This window comes from Ranitomeya imitator, chromosome 4 (genome assembly GCF_032444005.1).
Source record: "Ranitomeya imitator isolate aRanImi1 chromosome 4, aRanImi1.pri, whole genome shotgun sequence".
In the NCBI taxonomy this organism is placed as follows: domain Eukaryota; kingdom Metazoa; phylum Chordata; class Amphibia; order Anura; family Dendrobatidae; genus Ranitomeya; species Ranitomeya imitator.
The window spans coordinates 118362984-118385118 of record NC_091285.1 but is presented as its reverse complement, the minus strand read 5'-3'; the positions used below and the strand labels follow the sequence as shown (position 1 = coordinate 118385118).

The 22135-nt window shown below is 43.4% G+C and overlaps 2 protein-coding genes across 5 annotated transcripts in view; both read left to right on the top strand.

Moving 5' to 3' along the window:
* TENM2 (teneurin transmembrane protein 2) overlaps positions 1–22135 on the top strand; it is a 3136407-nt gene that overhangs the window by 1290975 nt on the left and 1823297 nt on the right. The window lies entirely within an intron of this gene.
* Positions 15280–17026, top strand: LOC138675562 (uncharacterized). Its single transcript, XM_069763920.1, has 4 exons — positions 15280–15458; positions 15557–15703; positions 15790–15906; positions 16146–17026. The coding sequence occupies exons 2-4, from the start codon at positions 15565–15567 to the stop codon at positions 17024–17026; spliced, it is 1137 nt and encodes a 378-aa protein (XP_069620021.1). The 5' UTR covers positions 15280–15458; positions 15557–15564.

Sequence of the window (22135 nt, the reverse complement as noted above, 5' to 3'; positions counted from 1 at the left end):
AGCCCCTGATGTGGCTTAACAGTAGAAACCCCCCACAAGTGACCCCATTTTGGAAACTAGACCCCGAAAGGAACTTATCTAGATGTGTGGTGAGCACTTTGAACCCCCAAGCGCTTCATAGAAGTTTATAATGCAGAGCCGTGAAAATAATAAATACGTTTTCTTTCCTCAAAAATAATTATTTAGCCCAGAATTTTTTAATTTTCCCAAGGGTAACAGGAGAAATTTGACCCCAATATTTGTTGTCCAGTTTCTCCTGAGTATGGTGATACCCCATATGTGGGGGTAAACTACTGTTTGGACACATGCTGAGGCTTGGAATTAAAGTAGTGACGTTTTGAAATGCAGACTTTGATGGAATGCTCTGCGGGCGTCACGTTGCGTTTGCAGAGCCCCTGATGTGCCTAAACAGTAGAAACCCCCCACATGTGACCCCATTTTGGAAACTAGACCCCGAAAGGAACTTATCTAGATGTGTGGTGAGCACTTTGAACCCCCAAGTGCTTCATAGAAGTTTATAATGCAGAGCCGTGAAAATAATAAATACGTTTTCTTTCCTCAAAAATAATTATTTAGCCCAGAATTTTTTATTTTCCCAAGGGTTACAGGAGAAATTGGACCCCAAAAGTTGTTGTCCAGTTTCTCCTGAGTACGCTGATACCCCATGAGTGGGGGTAAACCACTGTTTGGGCACACGTCGGGGCTCAGAAGGGAAGTAGTGACTTTTGAAATGCAGACTTTGATGGAATGGTCTGCGGGTGTCACGTTGCGTTTGCAGAGCCCCTGGTGTGCCTAAACAGTAGAAACCCCCACAAGTGACCCCATTTTAGAAACTAGACCCCCCCAAGGAACTTATCTAGATATGTGGTGAGCACTTTGAACCCCCAAGTGCTTCACAGACGTTTACAACGCAGAGCCGTGAAAATAAAAAATCATTTTTCTTTCCTCAAAAATTATGTTTTAGCAAGCATTGTTTTAGATTCACAAGGGTATCAGGAGAAATTGGACCCCAGTAATTGTTGCGCAGTTTGTCCTGAGTATGCTGGTACCCCATATGTGGGGGTAAACCACTGTTTGGGCACACGTCAGGGCTCGGAAGTGAGGGAGCACCATTTGACTTTTTGAATACGAGATTGGCTGGAATCAATGGTGGCGCCATGTTGCGTTTGGAGACCCCTGATGTGCCTAAACAGTGGTAACCCCTCAATTCTAACTCCAACACTAACCCCAACACACCCCTAACCCTAATCCCAACTGTAGCCATAACCCTAATCACAACCCTAACCACAACCCTAATTCCAACCCTAACCCTAAGGCTATGTGCCCACGTTGCGGATTCGTGTGAGATATTTCCGCACCATTTTTGAAAAATCCGCGGGTAAAAGGCACTGTGTTTTACCTGCGGATTTTCCGCGGATTTCCAGTGTTTTTTGTGCGGATTTCACCTGCGGATTCCTATTGAGGAACAGGTGTAAAACGCTGCGGAATCCGCACAAAGAATTGACATGCTGCGGAAAATACAACGCAGCGTTTCCGCGCGGTATTTTCCGCACCATGGGCACAGCGGATTTGGTTTTTCATATGTTTACATGGTACTGTAAACCTGATGGAACACTGCTGCGAATCCGCAGCGGCCAATTCGCAGCCAAATCTGCACAGTGTGCACATAGCCTAATTCTAAAGGTATGTGCACACTGCGGAAAACGCTGCGGATCCGCAGCAGTTTCCCATGAGTTTACAGTTCAATGTAAACCTACGGGAAACAAAAATCGCTGTACACATGCTGCGGAAAAACTGCACGGAAACGCAGCGGTTTACATTCCGCAGCATGTCACTTCTTTGTGCGGATTCCGCAGCGGTTTTACAACTGCTCCAATAGAAAATCGCAGTTGTAAAACCGCAGTGAAATGCGCAGAAAAACCGCGGTAAATCCGTCATAAATCCGCAGCGGTTTAGCACTGCGGATTTATCAAATCCGCAGCGGAAAAATCCACAGAGGACCAGAATACGTGTGCACATACCGAAACCCTAACCCTAGCCCTAACCCTAGCTCTAACCCTACCCCTAGCCCTAACCCTACCCCTAACCCTAACCCTACCCCTAACCCTACCCCTACCCCTAACCCTAACCCTAACCCTACCCCTAACCCTACCCCTACCCCTAACCCTACCCCTAACCCTAACCCTTCCCCTAACCCTAACCCTATTCTAACATTAGTGGAAAAAAAAAATTTTCTTTATTTTTTTATTGTCCCTACCTATGGGGGTGACAAAGGGGGGGTCATTTATTATTTTTTTTATTTTGATCACTGAGATATAATCTATCTCAGTGATCAAAATGCACTTTGGAACGAATCTGCCGGGCGGCAGATTCGGCGGGCGCACTGCGCATGCGCCCGCCATTTTGGAAGATGGCGGCGCCCAGGGAGAAGACGGACGGGACCCCGGCTGGATCGGTAAGTATGATGGGGTGGGAGGGGACCACGGGGGGGGGGATCGGAGCACGGGGGGGAATCGGAGCGCGGGAGGGGTGGAACGGAGCACGGGGGGCGTGGAACGGAGCACGGGGGGGCTGGAATGGAGCACGGGGGGTGGAACAGAGCACCGGGGGGGGTGGATCGGAGTGCAGGGGGGGTGATTGGAGCACGGGGGGGTGATTGAAGCACGGGGGGAGCGGACAAGAGCACGGGGGGGAGCGGAGCACTGGACGGAGGGGAGCCGGAGCAGTGTACCGGCCAGATCGGGGGGCTGGGGGGGCGATGGGTGGGGTGGGGGCACATTAGTATTTCCAGCCATGGCCGATGATATTGCAGCATCGGCCATGGCTGGATTGTAATATTTCACCCGTTATAATAGGTGAAGTATTACAAATCGCTCTGATTGGCAGTTTCACTTTCAACAGCCAATCAGAGCGATCGTAGCCACGAGGGGGTCAAGCCACCCCCCCGGGCTAAACTACCACTCCCCCTGTCCCTGCAGATCGGGTGAAATGGGAGTTAACCCTTTCACCAGATCTGCAGGGACGCGATCTTTCCATGACGCCACATAGGCGTCATGGGTCGGATTGGCACCGACTTTCATGACGCCTACGTGGCGTCATGGGTCGGGAAGGGGTTAAAATATAGGGTAAGTGCAGACTTTTCCCTTAGTAGCTCTTTTAAGGGAGGGAGTTTTAAAAGGGAAGGATTTTTAAAATGTTATATTTTTGTAAATTTTCTCTCTTTAATATTTATTTAAGATGTTATGTTTCCCGGCAGCCAAATCATAAATTCAGCACTGCAATATCTGTTGTTAGTTTTGAGAGAATACACACCTTATTTGCTTGTGGCCCTACAGCCAATATAATTATATGGCAAGTGTCAATGGGCAGAAACTGCTAGACCTTAATGTTCCTTTTGACTACACATAATGAAGTCATACATCTTAATTATGTGTGCATGACTGCGTTTACTATGGCCAAGGACTAAGGATCTTAAACTCAGGATTTTGTGAAATTTAAAAATTCTAGGAAGCCTCATATTCTTAATGCTAACTTTTTTGTGAATTGTGAGATATACTAGTTATAAAATGCAGCACACAGTATGTGGATGTGTGTATGCGTGTGTATGTATGTGTGCGTATATGTATGTGTGCATGTGTGTGTATGTGTGTATGGGCAAGCATGTGTGTGTATGTATGTGTGGGTATATGTATGTGTGCATGTGTGTGTATGCGTGCCCATGTGTGTATGGGCAAGCATGTGTGTGTATATATGTGTGTATGTACAGTATGTGTGTGTATGTACGTGTGTGTATTTGTGTCCATGTGTGTATGTGTATATGTATATGTGTGCATATTTGTGTGTATGCATGTCCGTGTATGTGTAAGCGTGTGTGTATGTGTGTGTCCATGTGTATATATGTAAGCGTGTGTGTGTACATATTTGTGCATATGTGTATGCATGTCCATGTGTGTATGGGAAAGCATGTGTGTGCATGTATGTGTGTCCCTGTGTGTATGTGTGTCCATGTTTGTATGTATGTGTGTGCATGTATATGTGTATGTGTATCCATTCCTTTCGGAGAGGGCAATATCATGCTTGGAGGCAAGGTGGATTTCCTTTATCAGGTAAAGCACCTACATTCAACACATTCTGAATCCAGACCAGAAGGGGAAGCTCTGAACCTAGATTCAGGGGAGCTTCCCGAGGTTTAAGTGTTCTGGTCTGGAGGAGGAGTTAGACAGTTGGTCCAGGGAGACCAAGAGAGAAGGAAGTTTGAAGGACTGAGAGCAGACAGTGAGGCCGTGCAGCCATGTGTGAGCTGCAGCTCCAGGGAAAGGAAGATGACCTGAAGGGTTGGATGTTTGTGAGCACCAGAGGAACGAAGCACAGGAAAAGGAAAGGGCTTAGAGGGGAACTGTGACCGGGCACCCTCAGAGCTGAAGCGCAGGAACCGGGCACTGGGAGCGCGAGGCTGTGTTGTACTCCAGGTCGCACAGCAGAACCAGAGGGCATTGGACTTTATGTAACTTGACAGCACCCACACCTGAAGGTGCAGCAGTACACGAAGAGCCTGGGTCGTGATAGAGACCCTATAAAAGGTCTCACACTACCTACCTATGGGTAACTGTCCCAGGAAAGGAGAGAGATGACTTTGCCAGCAAGCTGCATGCAGCAGGGACCTCGCATATGAGCGCGAGTAGGAAGGCTTACGGACCTCACCTGGGAGAGGGATCCACCATTTCCTCCAGGCCGGCCGGACCATATCACCACCTGTTCCTGGCACTCTGGACTACGGCTGCTTACAACTTCAGTAAACCAGGTAATGATGTTACAACACTGTGTCCTCCATTTATTTGCCGGCATCCCTGCCCAGCACACCAGGAGCCAAGGGGACCCCGCTTCACCTGTGGGAAGCGTCACCATCTTTGCTGCAGTAACACCACCCCAGAGGACCCCTTTAAGCAGCGTCAATCCCCTCTCAACCACAGGTAGCGTCACCAACACAAACTTTATTACAATTCCCCTTAAAAGACATTGCCCTTTTACTTGGGCACCCAGGGCCATGGACCGGGTTGCAGCCAGCGTAACATCCCCTTTAATTGCGACCGGACCCAGTACCGAGTATCCCCATTGCCCTGGTGGGCGACTAATATGTGTGTTTATTAGAATAGTTTCTTCAGTGTTTTTGCAGTGTTTGACATGCAACTTTATAGTTCCTGGCATACGACAGATTGTGTCCTCCGGAGGTGTCTACCATTTGACCCTTAAATTTGAGTTTGGGGACGACTGTAGCATCCTATTATTATATCCTGACATGTGCATTGCTGAAGTTGACACTGATGCTTCATAACAAAAACGAGGAATCATAAACATTTAAATCATATGTGCTCAAATAGCATGCATAGACCTAAGTGACACTGATGGTTGGGAATATAAACAAGGGATCATATTCATTAAATGTTTGTGTCTTCTTACTGACACAGTGCAGTCAATACAACAGTTCTCATGCTTCCATTTTTAGTTTCTTTGATAGCATCTTGTTTGTTGTTTGACTTGACATGGTATGGCTTGTCAGCATCTATTTGTCTTTTGGTGTGTTTTTATGAAAAAGAAGAAATTAAATCCCTCCATAAAATGTTACTTTATTTCCTTTTTAACCCAATAACAACCAAGGGCCATAAGTTTTCAGAGCTTGATCTGTTGTGAATTCTGTGGCCAAGCTCCCTCCTGTGGTCGAGAGTGGTACTTCGGCTGTTTCTGTCTATGAGCTTCCTTTGGTGGATGAGAGTGGTACTGCGGCTTCTGAGTTTCCTTCCTCAGGTGATGAGGTTAAGTCGTTAGGTGCTGCTCTATTTAACTCCACCTGGTGCTTTGATCCTGGCCTCCAGTCAATGTTCTAGTATTGGTCTTGCTTCTTCCTGGATCGTTCCTGTGGCCTGTCTATCCTGCATAAGCTAAGTTTTGCTTGTGTTATTTTTGTTTGCTAATTTTTCTGTCCAGCTTGCTATATTGGTTTTTCTTGCTTGCTGGAAGCTCTGAGACGCAGAGGGAGCACCTCCGTACCGTTAGTCGGTGCGGATGGTCTTTTTGCCCCTCTGCGTGGTTGTTTGTAGGTTTTTGTGTTGACCGCAAAGCTATCTTTCCTATCCTTGGTCTGTTCAGTAAGTTGGGCCTCACTTTGCTAGATCTATTTCATCTCTGTGTTTGTATTTTCATCTTACTCACAGTCATTATATGTGGGGGGCTGCCTTTTCCTTTGGGGAATTTCTCTGAGGCAAGGTAGGCTTATTTTTCTATCTTCAGGGCTAGTTAGTTTCTCAGGCTGTGCCGAGTTGCATAGGGAGCGTTAGGCGCAATCCACGGCTACCTCTAGTGTGGTGTGTTAGGATTAGGGATTGCGGTCAGCAGAGTTCCCACGTTTCAGAGCTCGTCCTTTGTTTTTGGTAATTGTCAGGTCACTTTGTGTGCTCTGAACTTCAATGTCCATTGTGGTTCTGAATTACCTGTTCATAACATTGATCCCAGGCTTTAAATTTGCATCTCTGTAAATTTATTGCGCAGAGTTATATGCAACCCAGTCAGATACAGCCACAGACCCTGGCAAGATGATAGTTCACAAGTTCTGTTTTCTCTTTTGCCAGCTAAATAGCGTTCAGTGAATGCTATCTAGCAAACAGAACCATCAGCACAGAACTGCTTGGTTCTATCAGACCCAGATCAGCTCCACTAGTGATTTCCGTAACTTTATGGAACTGCAAATTGCAAGTTTTCATTTGCCTGAATCGATGTGTATCACACTCTGAGTTCCCCTAGGACTGTATTCAACTAATTTTAAGCTCAAGCCCAAACATACCCTTATTAATTTCAGCATGATCTCAACATATTTGGCTACAGGTGGTTGATAGTGACTGTTGACACACATTATTTCTAATGTTTATTCATTACTTATGGCTTTTTCTACATACATCTATTGATAAGCTGTGAAGTCCTCTCACTATTCAGATTCACTCTAAAATGGCCGATGCATTCCCTGTCTTTGCTTTTATGCAGACTATGATAGTCGCTCCAGACTGCCAATGCTATGCTATACTATGTGTTGTAATACCTGACATGCATTATTGGGAAATCCATCAGTTTTCACCAGTTGATACAATATTTTGCCTTGTGTAATATGACAGTGCACATTTTTTGTGGATTGTGCAAATCAAAAACTATTTAAATTTCCAGGAAATTTCCCCAAATTTTACATACATTTAATTTAAATTGAATACATTTTCTTATCTTCATATATAGAAAACAACAAATGTCAGAAGACAAACCATTTGGAGCTGATTATGATGCTCACCATTAGCCTTTAGTGGCTATTGTTGATTTCCAAATAGCTAATTTTACCATATTAATGATATGGGCTGTGTGTGCACTGATAACAACAAAAAGTCTTATCTGAAGGTCCTCATGAAATCAATGGGTTTGACCAAATTTATAGCTATATTCTGGGTTTGGGCACCATGGTGATGGTGTATCAAATGTGTGCAGACTGGAAGCAATTTATTGGTAACACATCCTCTGTGCTGTAACCCTATTTCTAACACACTTGCATAAAGATGCAATATGTAAAGCACATTTATTGATATTCAAGGTCAAAATGAATCTTTTCAGAATGGTTCGTACGGTTTGTAGCAGAGAAACATAAATAAAAATGAATTGTTAATTCAATCCGCAACTCAGGAAATCAAAGTATAAATCATACATTCTTAGATATTTGTGCTTACACTTCCGGGTGACAAAGATTTTGCAATATCGATACTTTAATTCTCCCTCCCTGAAGCCTGTTTTCACTTTCCTGGTTAGACCAAATTTTATAATTACCCCTTTATGTGGTAATACTTCCGGAATGCTTCAAATGATCCCATTGATTCTGAGAAAGATTTTTTGTGACACATTTTAATTTATGTTAGTGGTAATTTGCAGTTGTGTGAAAAAGTGTTTGCCCTCTTCCTAATTTTCTATTTGTTTGCATGTTTGTCCCACTTAAATGTTTCAGATCATCAAACAAATTTAAAGATAGACAAAGATAACACACATAAACAAAAAATGCAGTTGATAAATTAAGGTCTTCATTATTAAAGGAAAAGAAATCGAAACCTACAGGGCACTGTGTGAAAAAGTGATTGTACCTTATACCTAACAACTGGTTGGGCCACAACTGCAACAACTGCAATCAAGCTTTTGTAATAATTGACAATGAGTCTTTTATAATGATTTGGAGGAATTTTGTCCAACTCTTCTTTGCAAAATTGTTGTAATTCAGTCACATTGGAGGGTTTCCGGGCATAAACCGCCTTTTTAACGTCATGCCAGAACATGTACATCGGATTAAGGTCAGGACTTTGACTGGGCCACTGCAAAGTCTTAATTTTGTTTTTCTTAAGCCATTCAGAGGTGGATTGGCTGGTGTGTTTTGGATCATTGTCCTGCCACATAACCCAAGTTCGCTTCAGCTTGAAGTTAAGAACACATGGCAGAACATTCTCCTTAAGTATTTTTTGGTGGACAGCAGAATTCATGGTTCCATTTACCACAGCAAGTCTTCCAGGTTCCCAAGCACCAAAACAGCCCAGACCGTCACATTACCACCATATTTTACTGTCGGTATGATGTTTCTCTTCTGAAATGCTGTATTACTTGTATGCCAGATAAAATGGGACATACACCTTCCAAAAAGTTCAACTTTTGCTTCGTCAATCCACAGAGTACTCTCACAAAAGTCTTAGGAATCATCAAGATGTTTTCTAGCAAAACTGAGATAACCCTTTATGTTCTGATTGCTTAGTAGTGGTTTTCATCTTGTAACTCTGCCATGTAAGCCATTTTTGCCCAGTCTCTTATGGTGGAGTCATTAACACTGACCTTAACTGAGGCATGTGAGTTCTGTAGTGAGTTGTTCCTGCACTCTTGTGGTAATTTTGGTTGGCCAGCCATTCCTGGGAAGATTTACCACTGTTCCATGTTTTCACCATTTGTGGAAGTAGTGTATAATAGCCAGGTTTCGTCAAACTCAATCTGACAGGTGCCCCGCCCCTATCAAAGTGTATCAAAGTGTGTAACCCCTCCCCTCCCCTTGTTTGACGGCTGGACCCCTCCCCTCCCCTTGTCTGACGGCTGGTATCCAGCTGTCCCTCCTTGTTTGATTTCCCCTTTTGATATAGTTTAATATAGTTTAATTTGTTGTAGTTTTGATATTATTCCCGTATTTTGTGGAATAACACATGTTTATAATTATAGCCTAGTCGTGTATTTATTTTACACGTGGTTTATAACACCTTTTTCATTTGTTTTATAATAGATTTTATACGTAGCCCCGAGTTTGATTCTGTAAGCTTTTGTTTTATTCACAGTGTATCCATATAGTGAATAGGTCTGATGTTTCTGTATGCAATCCTACAGCCTGTTATGTGAAAAGTATTCTCAAACACTAACTAAATGGTGAACATTACCTAAATTAGGTTAACTGTGGGTCAGCGGCTTATAGCACCTAGGTCAAGCAATTGTTGTTGTATTTGCGTACCCCATAAATGTTTATTCTCACAAACAGAAAAGTTATTGTGTCCTGAAGATGGCATCTGAGGTTATTTGTTTTTTGTATTAGCTATCTCAGAAAACAGCTGTGTTATCTGAGGGTCAGATATTTTTGTACAAACTCATGCTGTTTGGTGATCTTTGTGAAGCAGAACTTTGTTTTATAACACATTTGTACTTGTATTGTACCTGAATTGATATTTGCTTTCTCTTTTTTGTGTCCTGAAGATGGCATCTGCAAAGTTATTTGTTATCTACTGAGGCCATTGCAAGTTGTGTTTATTCACATTGTAGCAGGTTTTATCCTTGTGGCTGCCTTATATACACAGAAGAGATATGCACCAATGTCACAACACAAGTTATAATATGACCCAATGTTACAACACAAGTAAGAAGCGGCGTGTTTTATACGAATAAAAACCAAAGACACGATATTGTAAAAAAAAAAAAATTTAAAAGATTTATTTCTCACGATAAAACAACAGCTCAAATTTTAAGTTAGCTAACAGCATGATGCTGACAAATGCATCTTTGCTGTATCTGATAACGACACGATGAACAAATAACGGCGCCTGAAAATCTTGATGTCACAAAATCTGATACGGCTCGATCATTATTCTGCATGTCAGACGTAAAATTTTGTAAAATCTTCTTAAATGGAAAGCCTCGCGCTATATGGTATAATACATATATGCAATAATGACCGCATACACTGCTATACAAATCTTGAATTTGTGCGCTCTGATAACAATAAGAATAACAATTCTTGTTCAGGAATGTCACAAAAGCGCGTGGAAAGATAATATTATCCGCACGGAAGCCGTAACTGTCAAAAAATATGCCCGTCTTATCGTCGCAGAGTACGATTAATATCCAGTGGCGACCAGCTTGATTCGCCGGGTCTGTATTCACAATATATGCCGCGGGTCTCTGAGTCACTCTTTCTTCCGGCAGCAAATCACACGGAAACACACCGGCGAATATGCGGTCTGTATAATTATCGGTCCGCGCTACAACTGTGAGCTGCAGACTGTCCATCGTTGCTTAATTAAAATCGTACAAGATCTCTCGCCTGTTATTAATTTCCAGAATGGTGTGGTTGACTGCAAAGACAATCATATTTATCGTGTGGGGTGTCGCTATCGCAAAGCGGACTTCAGCACGCAGATTACCTGTTTTAATGAGCGAGAAATGGCCTCCAGGCTCTTGATCAGGCGATAAATCAAAAGCAAATAGCGTGAAGCCAGCCATAAATTCTTCACGATCTATCGCCATGGCACAATCAGCCTTTTGCTTGCCCGATATATGAGCAAGCGCCATATATTCTCTGATGGCTAAATCAGCATTAAAATTAGGATTATAAGGCCTCGCGGGTATCTGCTGACCATCCAGATATAATGCCGCGTGATTGACGTGGTAGTGGTGAAAGTCCAGTGGGTTTTTTGTATAAGAACCGCTGAAGCCCTCATTATCTACAAACCCCAATATAACAGTTTTTGGTATCTGTCCTAGGAAGAGGTTCTCGTGGTTCGTGATCCGTGTCCCTGCGGCGATGCTGTACACTTTCAGGCATGTTCGGTCAACAGCGTACTTGGCTGTTGCTGCTAGGAGGGCCTGGCTGTGGCCGATTCGGACAGCCGGTGATACCTGCACTCTTTTCACATAGAGAGCCGCCTGCGAGATTTGTACCTTCAGCGGCTCGGCTTCTGCGGACATGAGGCAGAAAGTATCCTTATTTCTTGACAGTTTAACCTTAAGGTCAAGGCCGTTCAATATTAACTTTGGCTGGTTAAATATATCCCCAAATATGGGTCCCAAAAGGTCGATGGGTTTTGAGCGAGAGGCGGCACTGGCTCTTTTGATAAATCCCGCATTTGCGCCATCCAGGCGCCTGTCATTATGATGCCCCGCAGTGTCTTTATAGAACAAACCGGCTGTAAATTGCGATGCCAGCGTCTGTGAACTGTAATTTAAAAGGGTCTCTATGTAGGCTCTATAGCTGTAGAGATTGTCCGATTGTGAGATAAGTCGGTCTCCCAGAGTAATATCGACCTGGTTAAAAAGAGTGGCTAGAGGGTAGTTTATGAGCGCCACACGCGCACCATCGGCGATGTCCGTATTATCCTGCTTCACGATGCGACAGCTTATGTACAGTAGCGTGTTGTTCAGATCATAATAATAATCACCACTACCAGATATGTAAAACTCCAACGGTCCATTGTCTGACAGAGCAGCAACCGGCTGTACTTCTACAAATAGAGATTTCTCGATACTTGTTTGAGTCGGTGGTACGGCAAAAATATCCAGTTCAGATTTTGCGCACTCTACAGAAGCGTCATGCAGGAAAGCCATGGTAACTGATTAGAAGATGTCGTCCGCAGAGCGTCTTACTCGTTTCTGACGGGGGCGTCTCTTGGATGTAGTTTTATTCATGAGCATCGGCGGTAAAGGAGGGCAAACGCGACGCTTTCTTTTTTGGGCTTTTTTAGCGACATAGATTATCCCAGAGCCGTCTTGATGGGTTGGCGTATTTATCCTTTTCATAAGGGCAGTCGATGCGGATGTCACGGCATCTGCAGCGATGTTCCGGGCAGCAGTCCGAACGTGTGGTTTTACTAATTCTAAGCCTTTTCTGAAAAGCGGCACGGCGCGACGAAATAAACCTTTAAATAGTCCTGCCAGTCCAGAGCCATACATGTACTCGCTCCCGCGGAATCCCTCTAGACCGTGCCCCGACTGTGCCGTATAGTAGCGGGCATAAACAGCAGGATCTCCATACACCCTTTGAGACAGCATTTTATCGTGTCAATGCTGGCGAGGTCTAAAATGTAATCGCACTATACACTTGCCGTATCTGAATTTAACCGGCGTTCCCTGGTCCGACATGACTGTAATGTTTATGGAGTCAAAGTGTTGCTTGCACAGCGGTATGTAATCGGGCCGTGAGTAGCGCACCGTGACAATATCATTATCATCGCCGCTAACTTCTACGGTTCGTAGCAGTTGAACGTAGCTGTCACCTACAAGTTGATGCTGAATTATATCAGTGTATACAAAAAGCGAATAAAAACCAGCCTTTGAATCGGGGTAAAAGCGGCGATTCCACGGCATTAAAGCAACGGGGGAGTCATCGACGGTCTGCAGGCCGAAAATAAATTTTAACTTAGTACCCAGAGTAAACTGTATAGGGGATGGGTCGGTCAGGATCACCTCGCGGCGTAGCTCATCATACCGTATTCTGTAGGCAGGCGTAGATAAATACAGCGCTTCTATTCGGGCATTGACCGCGCCAACTAGCTTAGGAATGGACGAGTAAAATCCTGATTTTATGTGATACTGTACTAAAGGTTCGCCGTGTTTAGCCGCGTAGAAGCTCCCTTCAAAAGCATCAAACGTGTTCCACGTATGGGGGTACTGTATTTCCGTTAACGCCACCTCATAATCTGCCGAAAGATGAACGGCCCGCGCTAACTTGGTATTGTACTCCGATATTGTGTTTTCAGGGTAGATTTTAATTGACGAATTACTGGGTAATGTCACGAAAAATGAGCCCGCTTCCATGGTTATATATCTGTCAACTCTGAGGCCGGGATCCAACTATTGAATTTTTCGGGGTAGCCCAGCCATTTGACAAAGCAATGACTCACACCCCTGACACGTTTTTTTCTCAAAATCTTTTCTACTCTGTAGACACGATCCTCATCCATAGGTATTTTTTGCAGCTCTTCCTTATAAAATGACCCCTCTACAGGCTCTCCGGCTAAATCACTGATTTTATAAAGGGGTTTATGAAATTTATTGGAGACGCCGGTGATTAAAAAAATCTCATCGCTGTAGGTCTTCTCATAGCCCTTACAGAAGGTCGATTTATAGCGCGATATTCTCACATGAGAGCCGACCGTTAAAGACGGTTTAATCGGTTTATTAGTAATAGTAGAACTGTAAATATTGCGCCAGATTTGCATCACGTTTCTCTCTGACACAGACGCGGGACTACAGCGGATCGTTGAGTGGTACGTATGGTTGTAGCTATGCAGCAAATCCGGTAAAATATCAATATACCTAAAGGTATTATGATGCGTAAGATAGCGCCACATACGGGTTTTTAATGTGCGATTAAAACGCTCGACCATAGCGGCTTTTACATCATTGTTTGTAAAAAAGTGATGAATATTGTACGTATTACATAGCTGTTTGAGTGATGAATTTATAAATTCTTTGCCGCGATCCGTCTGCAGTTTCTTCGGTATGCGCTTATCATTTTGAAATATTAATTCGAACGATCTGGCGACACTAGCGCCTGTCTTGTTTGTCAAGGCTACGCACCATGCGTATCTCGATAGAACATCAATCACCGTCAGGATGTATTTGACATTATCATTTTCCCTTGAATAGTCAATTAAACTTACGAGATCCGCCTGCCACTGCGCATCAATGGCCGAGACGTAAATTTTATTTGTCAAAAAGCGTTTTCTAGCAGGCTTGTGTAGCGTGTAGGTGTCTTGCTTATTTAACCAGGCAATAACATCAGATTTCTTTATACCGCGTGCTCTTGCAGATCTAAATAATTTGTCAATACCCGAGAATGAGCCGGGTGCGCGGCATGTAAAATATTGTTTTTCTAATATGGCATCATACGATTTAGACGTCATGATTGATTAAAATGATTGTGGTTCGTTAATCAACAGACTGCTTCTTTCAGAAATTCAGCTGTATAAAAATTCCTGTTTTAATCCGGATATATCATGCCTGAGTTAATGCATGCATTAATTGCATGTATGGTTGTGTTCTGGGTGTTAACAGCAGGCGTGTGGTGGGGGCGTAACTGGGTGTGTTTCTGGGTGTTAACAGGTGAGCTGGTTTCTGACACTCAGGATAAATACAGGTGGCTGGCCCACTAAAGTACATCAGACAACCACCAGAAGTCCGACCAGACTAAAAAAAGCAAGCTATTCTAAATGTAAGTATATAAGACAGTTGTGTTATTATTCGCAAATGCTTAATTATATTTAACTATGCATCTCTAAAACCATAATTAAGGGTGTTATTTGTCTAATAAGTTAGTTTTATACTGGAGGATAGCTGCATATTTAGTATCGTTGTATAATATAGTTTTACTGCATAAAACATATTCTGTGGTACATAATTAATATAGAAAGACTTATCCGCGGGCAACTATTATAACATAATTTATGTAATACAGTAGTTAATAACTGTCAATACGCCCTAACTAGCGCCTGCAGCGTTTACTTACTACATGTGTGTTGTTTAACATAGACATATTTATAGTCATATTTATACAGTAGCGGTATATTTAGTGGGGCTGTGTAATATAGTTTTACCGCATAAATCATATTTGTGGCGCATAATTAATATAGAAAGACTTAGCCGTATTACCCATGATTTGCTTAGTATAAGAATATTTATACACGGGGAGCAGTTTATTTGTTGGGGTATATAATTGCGTTTGACGAGTAGTGGTGTGTGGATAATATAGATTGCGCATAAAATTTACACAGATAATTTATTTTAGATGGAATCCCAACATTTTTCAGCTTTTTCCAGTCAAGTTGCGGATTCGGTAATAGGTATGTTTCAAGATTTATATACATGTATCTGTTAGTGTCCCATTCTAACTAAGGGCTGTTTTTATATATTATCTTTATATTGTTTATTCTTTCTTGTTTAAGATGAATTAATCAGGAACATCCCCGATAATCTAGATGAATTTACCAGGAACACCCCCGATGCTGTAGATGAATTTATCAGCAACTATAGCGATGATTTTTTAAACGGCTTCAGCGTGCCTACTCTGGAGTGTGATACACCTGGAGCTGAGTATAGTAACACTAATGCAGGTGTCGCTGCTGTGTGGGATTTGACTCAAGGCATCATAGGTGCGTTGTGTGACTGCTGTGTATGTATGTGTGTGTGTGTGTGTGTGTATAGCTTTTAAGTATTTAGACGTGTAAATATATATATTAATTCTTTACAGATGTCGACATGTTTCCAGAACCAACCACCACGGAACACAATCAGCCGCCTGTTGAGGAACTGATGTACCAGACCCCCACGCCGAGAAACAGCCCTGATTCTAGAGCACCTAAAAAACAGCTCGGACCGGCGGGCAAAAAAGGGAGAGGTGAGAATCGTATGAAAAGTTTTTTTGCACAACCGCTCTGCGAAAATCCACCACGCCTCTACTAAGGCCTGTATCTTTATTTATAGCTTGTAAACTGAAGCCTAGAAGAATTTTCACAAAAGAGAATATACCGGAGCTAATGGAGAGCATCGCAGAAGCTGCAGAAGACGCCACGGCAATCATTCACCACACATCGCTATCCCGTAAGTGTATATTTTGGTATACAGGCACAGTCTCTGTACAGTCAATGATGCACGTGCTTCATCATTGAGATCCATGGCCCCCACATATCTGACACATGTATAATCTATCCTGCAGCTAAGCGCAGCGGCCTGCGTCGGTCTCACACATATCTGGCACACGTATAATCTTTCCCGCAGCTATGCGCAGCGGCCTGCGACGGTCTCGCACATATCTGACACATGTATAATCTTTCCTACAGCTAAGCGCAAAGTCATGAGAAAAACACCTCCAGCACCTCTACAGCCGCTACAGATCACCGAGAATGGCGCAGCACAAGCGTGGCCGGCGATACAGACGGCTAATGGTTCTGTTAGAGCATATCCGCTATCACCGATCTGCGTGGTGCAGGACGCAGGAAACCCTGTACCGTCGGACCATCGTGAAATACCCCATTCAAGTACCGGTCAGCCATCGACAATCCGTGTGAATGACCCCGCGCCACTATATCCAGAAGTGCTCGAGGCACCCCGAAAACATAAGCGGAAAACAAAACATGTTACAGAGTCACCAACCGCATCCTGCGCCGTGGGTGCAACAGCCACGATGAGTCGTGAAGAGTATGAACGCGAGATTGATCAGCTCGCTGATGGTAAGCAACCATCCATAGAACCGCTCATTATACGTATGTCCCACACTATGCAACCGTCAGCGCCATGTGTAACGGGTCCTGCTAATGCCTCTGGGGCCGGACCCTCAGGACCCTCTAATTTGGGTGACATATCTCATGTCTGTGTATCTAACTCTGTTAATGTTAAGAAACGGTCAAAGAGGTCGCGGCCGGATGATGTTAAGGGGTGTAAAGAGCTTAAGGTGTGTAAAAAGCCACGGATTCATGCGCCAGCTATAGATCTGCAGCATGAATCCCGCAGCTGGGACCCCGTTGAAATGCTTGTATTTCAGGAACACATCGGCCGCTACTTACGCTACAAACGCTGGGTCCCCAAAATAATGTTTTTTTGTGATACTTTTGAAAAATTATTATTAACACAAAACCCAACACAGGCTAATAAGTCCGAACTATACGCACTTCGGAGCCTGCTGCTGGATGGCGAGATAACAACTACAGCGACCCCATTATGACTAGATATGGTCGGCTACGGCATGCATAAACCACCTAAACTAACACTACCCAGGTATAATAGGGCTAGAGTTATAAAGAGGGCTCTAAAATTGTTGGTCAGCGCTAGACGGGCGCTATGCTCTAGGAGGCGCCGTGGTGCCATGTGTCCTGCAATGCCTCTACAGTCACCACAGATGTCGTCACAAGAGTCAGAACAGCACTCACATAGTCCAGGCAGCTCTGCAGCTGCCGCACAGGCATCTACACAAAATTCACAAGCCGCAGACGCTGCTGGTAATGTGCGGCGCCCCGATCATACAGTATTTTTGCAACACATCCATCATCATGAAAGAGCCCTCCGCAATTTCAACGGTCATATACATACAGATCATTTTAGATTTGTAAATTTAGAGCGTGTACGATCATTTGAAGAGGGCTTGAATATTGTTCATGAAGGCATTCAGGCATTACTGGATAGAATCATCAGGGACATTGAACCTGGCGACTTTGTACAGTTAAGGTTTGATGCCGGTGATACTTTAGACCCTATTTTCACTACAAAACAAACCCGTGAAGATTTTAATTCCGAATCTTTTTTAAATGCTGTTGCCCGCGCACTTCAAAGTAACAGTGAATGCATATCATCCAATTCGCTAAAGCTAGTCGTCACCATCATTAAAAACCGACGCGGTGGTGTAAAACAAAAAAGGCGCTTGAAATCTATAGCGAGCAGTCAGATCATTAAACAAAAGAGACAATGGCTGTATGATTTTAACAATTACACGACAAATCTGTGTTTGGCTGCTAGTGTGTGCGCCCTGATGGACGCCACGAATGTCACTGATGGTGTTTTACTGAGCCGCTCTAAAAACATACACGCAGCACTGGGCATCCCTGATGACCAATTAGTGAGTTTTAGCGACATCCCTGCATTTGAAAAATATTTGGGGGTCACCATTAAAGTACTGTACTATAGTCAGGGCGATTGGCGTTACTTTGAGAGCGGTAATACAGCTAATGGCAAAACAGTATTCATATTGTTCCATGATAATCACTACTACGGTATCAAAAATATGAAGGGTTTTATCGGTGCTAAGTACTTTTGTGAGCTCTGCAATTCAGTGTTTCACCACAAAAACAACCATTCCTGTCAGTATTTTTGTAAAGCCTGTCAGAGAGAGAATTGCGTGGAAAGCGGTGCCGACCAACAGCCCAGATGTCCTGTTTGCAGAGTTTATTGCCGCTCGAGCGTGTGCTTAGATTATCACAAACAATTTGGATTAGGCGACCCAGCATTCTGCAGACTTAAAACATTTTGTGATAAATGCAACCTTTTTGTCCCCAGAAATAGTGAAACAGAGCATAAATGTAATGGTTTGCGCTGTCCTGTATGTCGCAGACATATAAATAAATTCGATGCCCATCTTTGTTACATGCGGAAGTATGTAGCACAGGATGAGTCAGATTGCTATATCTTTTATGATTTTGAATGTATGCAGGAGACAGGCACGCACATCCCGAATTACATTTATGCTACAACGCTGTATGGCCACCCCTCCTGGGAGTTTGAGGGCGATACCTGTACACATGACTTTGTACAGTTCTTTACAGGCGGTAAATTTTCAGATCATACATTTATTGCCCACAATGGTGGAAGATATGATGCATACTTTATTGTTAAGGAACTGATTTCTGAAAAACTACAAGTACAGTTGATAACCCAAGGTGGCCGCCTCTTGTGTGTGTCGCTACCCGATTTGTCTATAAGGTTCATAGACTCTCTAAATTTTATCCCCATGAAACTCAGTAAATTACCACAGGCCATGGGCTTTTCAGGAGGCAAAGGGCATTTTCCACACTTTTTCAATACCAGAGAAAACCAAAACTATGTAGGTCCCATACCTGATGTAAAATATTATGGGGTGGAGTACATGTCACCTGGTGAGAAGGTAGAGTTCCTGGAGTGGTATGAGACACAGGTAAATACAACTTTTGACTTCAAGGCCGAGCTAAAATCTTATTGCAAACAAGATGTTGAAATTTTGAGGCACGCCTGCGAGATCTATAGAGAGCGTATTATGCAGATGACGCAGAAAAATGTTAAAAAATACTGTAAGCGTCAAAAGCAAAAGATTGTAGTGCGCAGATGTGTTGATCCTTTTCAGCTCATCACCCTGGCCTCGGTGTGTATGACAATGTACCGGTTTAAATTTCTTCCAAAAAAGACAATCGCCATTTTACCTGGTGATAATTATCACAAGGCAAAAAAGCGCTACTCGACACCCGCTATACAGTGGCTCATGTATGTAGCCCACTCTGAGAACATCGACATACAGCACGCTTTGAGAGGCGGTGAAAAACAGGTCGGGAAGTATTTTCTAGATGGCTATGCCTATGTTAGCGGCCAGCACATAGCCTTTGAATTTCAGGGGTGTTTTTACCACGGTTGCCCCGTGTGCTATAATGAAAATGACACAAATAAGGTCACAAGCACGTCCTACGGACAGTTATATTACACCTTTTTAGCTAAAAAGCGTTACTTACAGTGTTGCGGGTACACAGTAAGACTGATGTGGGAACATGAGTGGAATGAAATGGTTGAAAATGATTCTAACCTTCAAACATTTCTTCGTCAGATGGAATTCCCCGCTCCTTTAGACCCCCGTGATGCGCTTTATGGCGGGCGAACTAACGCCATTAAGCTCTATCACCATCTGGAAGAAGGGGAGACTTTACACTACTACGATTTCACCAGTCTGTACCCCTTTGTAAACAAAACTAAAACATACCCTGTAGGCCATCCAGACATCATCTACGACAATTTTGGATTCATTAAAAAATACTTTGGCATTGCTAGAGTCAAGGTCTACCCGCCGAGAGATTTATTTTTTCCAGTTCTACCGGTAAAACTCAACAAAAAATTAATGTTTCCCCTTTGCTACACATGCGCTGCAAATTCCCAGGCAGATATTTGTGCCCACAGTGATGAAGAACGGGCGCTGACAGGCACCTGGTGCACTATAGAGCTCGAGATGGCGATAGAAAAAGGGTATCGGATCGCTCACATCTATGAAATATGGCATTTTCCTAAAACCACTGATGATCTGTTTGCGCCTTACATTAAATTACATCTTAGGGATAAGCAGGAAGCCTCTGGTTATCCTAGCTGGTGCACTGATGACGCCAAGAAACGGCAGTACATTGACTCTTTTCTTGAAAAAGAAGGTGTCCAATTACGGCCTGAAAATATAGCTGTCAATCCTGCTAAGCGCCAGATCTCCAAGCTTTTCTTAAATTCTTTATGGGGAAAGTTTGCTCAGAGATCTAATCTATCATGTACCAGCATTGTTAGGGATCCAGATGAGCTTTTTAAGTATTTGTTCCTGCCTTACTATGACATTTCGATGTTACATTTCCTTGATGATGACACCGCAACCATTAACTGGAAATATGCAAAAGGCCACCACACACTCAACAAAAACACAAACATTTTTATAGCGTGTTTTACAACAGCGTATGCTCGGTTAGAGCTCTATTCGCTGCTGGACCGGCTGCAGGAGAGGTGCCTTTATCACGACACAGACTCAGTTATTTTTGTACAGAGAGATGGTGAGTGGCAACCGCCTTTAGGCGATTACCTGGGGGAGCTGACCAGTGAAATACCCGATGGTACACACATCACAGAATTTGTATCCGCGGGCCCCAAAACTTACGGCTACAAACTCAACACCGGTAAAACTGTCTTAAAAGTTAAGGGGATAACACTAAATGTTGGTAACTCTCAATCTATTAATTTCAACAGTCTGAAAGATCTAGTTCTGGACTACCCGCGCAATTCTGCCGCAGAAACTCAGAAACGTATTGTCGTACAGCAGGCGTCCATTGTGAGAAATAAAAAGTACTGGGATATTGAAACAAGGCCATTACGCAAAACACAAAAGTGCGTTTATACAAAGCGGCGACTATTAGACGATTTCACAACATTACCTTTTGGGTATTAGTCGAGTATTGTGATGGATACGCGTCTGCAACACCCGTTCTCGTGCATTCTAGCAGGCCCGTCTAATTCTGGAAAGAGCTATTTTGTAAAACAGCTGCTATATAATATTGAAGCTAATTTTTCTCAGAAACCTGATAATATTGTATGGTTTTATTCGTGTTGGCAAAAACTATATGATGAAATCTCTCTCTCTTTTCCCCACGCCAGATTTGTGGAGGGTCTGCCGAATACATTCGTAGATGACGAATTATTCCCACCGGAGAAGGTGAATTTGGCGATTGTTGATGATCTCATGGAGAGTGCTAGTGAGAATTGTGAGATAGAAAAAGCCTTTACCAAGTATGTGCACCACAGAAATCTCAGCATTTTCTACCTGGTGCAAAACATATTTTGTCAGGGCAAGAAAAGCCGTACGATAAATTTAAACACAAAGTACATGGTGCTTTTTAACAACCCCCGAGATAAATTACAAATTTTAACTCTAGCTCGTCAGATGTATCCCGGAAAAACACGTTTTTTCCTAGAAGCTTTTGAGGATGCCACGCGGGAGCCTTACGGGTATTTGCTTGTAGATTTGAGAGCTAATACTCCTGAGGATCTGCGTTTAAGGACTGGGTTGTTTCCACCCGCGCTGCCCGCTGTCTATGTTCAGAAGAAAAAAACTTCTAAAAAGTGAATTTTACCAGGTATCAGACATTCTACGCTGTGGTCGTTGTGATGTAAAGATGTCTGAGAGGCTCCGGCGTAACTGGGCTCTCTTAAAAACCCTAGTGAAAGCAACCCCCGCTGTCAGAAAGTCTATTTTGCGCGATGCAAGCAATGATTTAATTACAGCCATAGGCGAGATTGCTTTAAATATCTTAAAAGGCAGGATTCCGCTGAAAGAGCGCCAAAAAGGTATATTAAAGAAGTGGCGTAAAGCTATAAGAACCCTGAGCGACAGGTCTCAGCCCATAAAGAAAAAGAAGCGCCTACTAAAACAGGCCGGCGGGTTTATCGGTCCTCTTTTAGCTTTTGCAATCCCAATAATAACAAGCCTGATCGCCGGAAGATAATGGAGCATACAACGAAAATGTATCTAGTCCCCAAACAGGAGCTAGACAAACTAAGACCCGGTACTACAGATAAC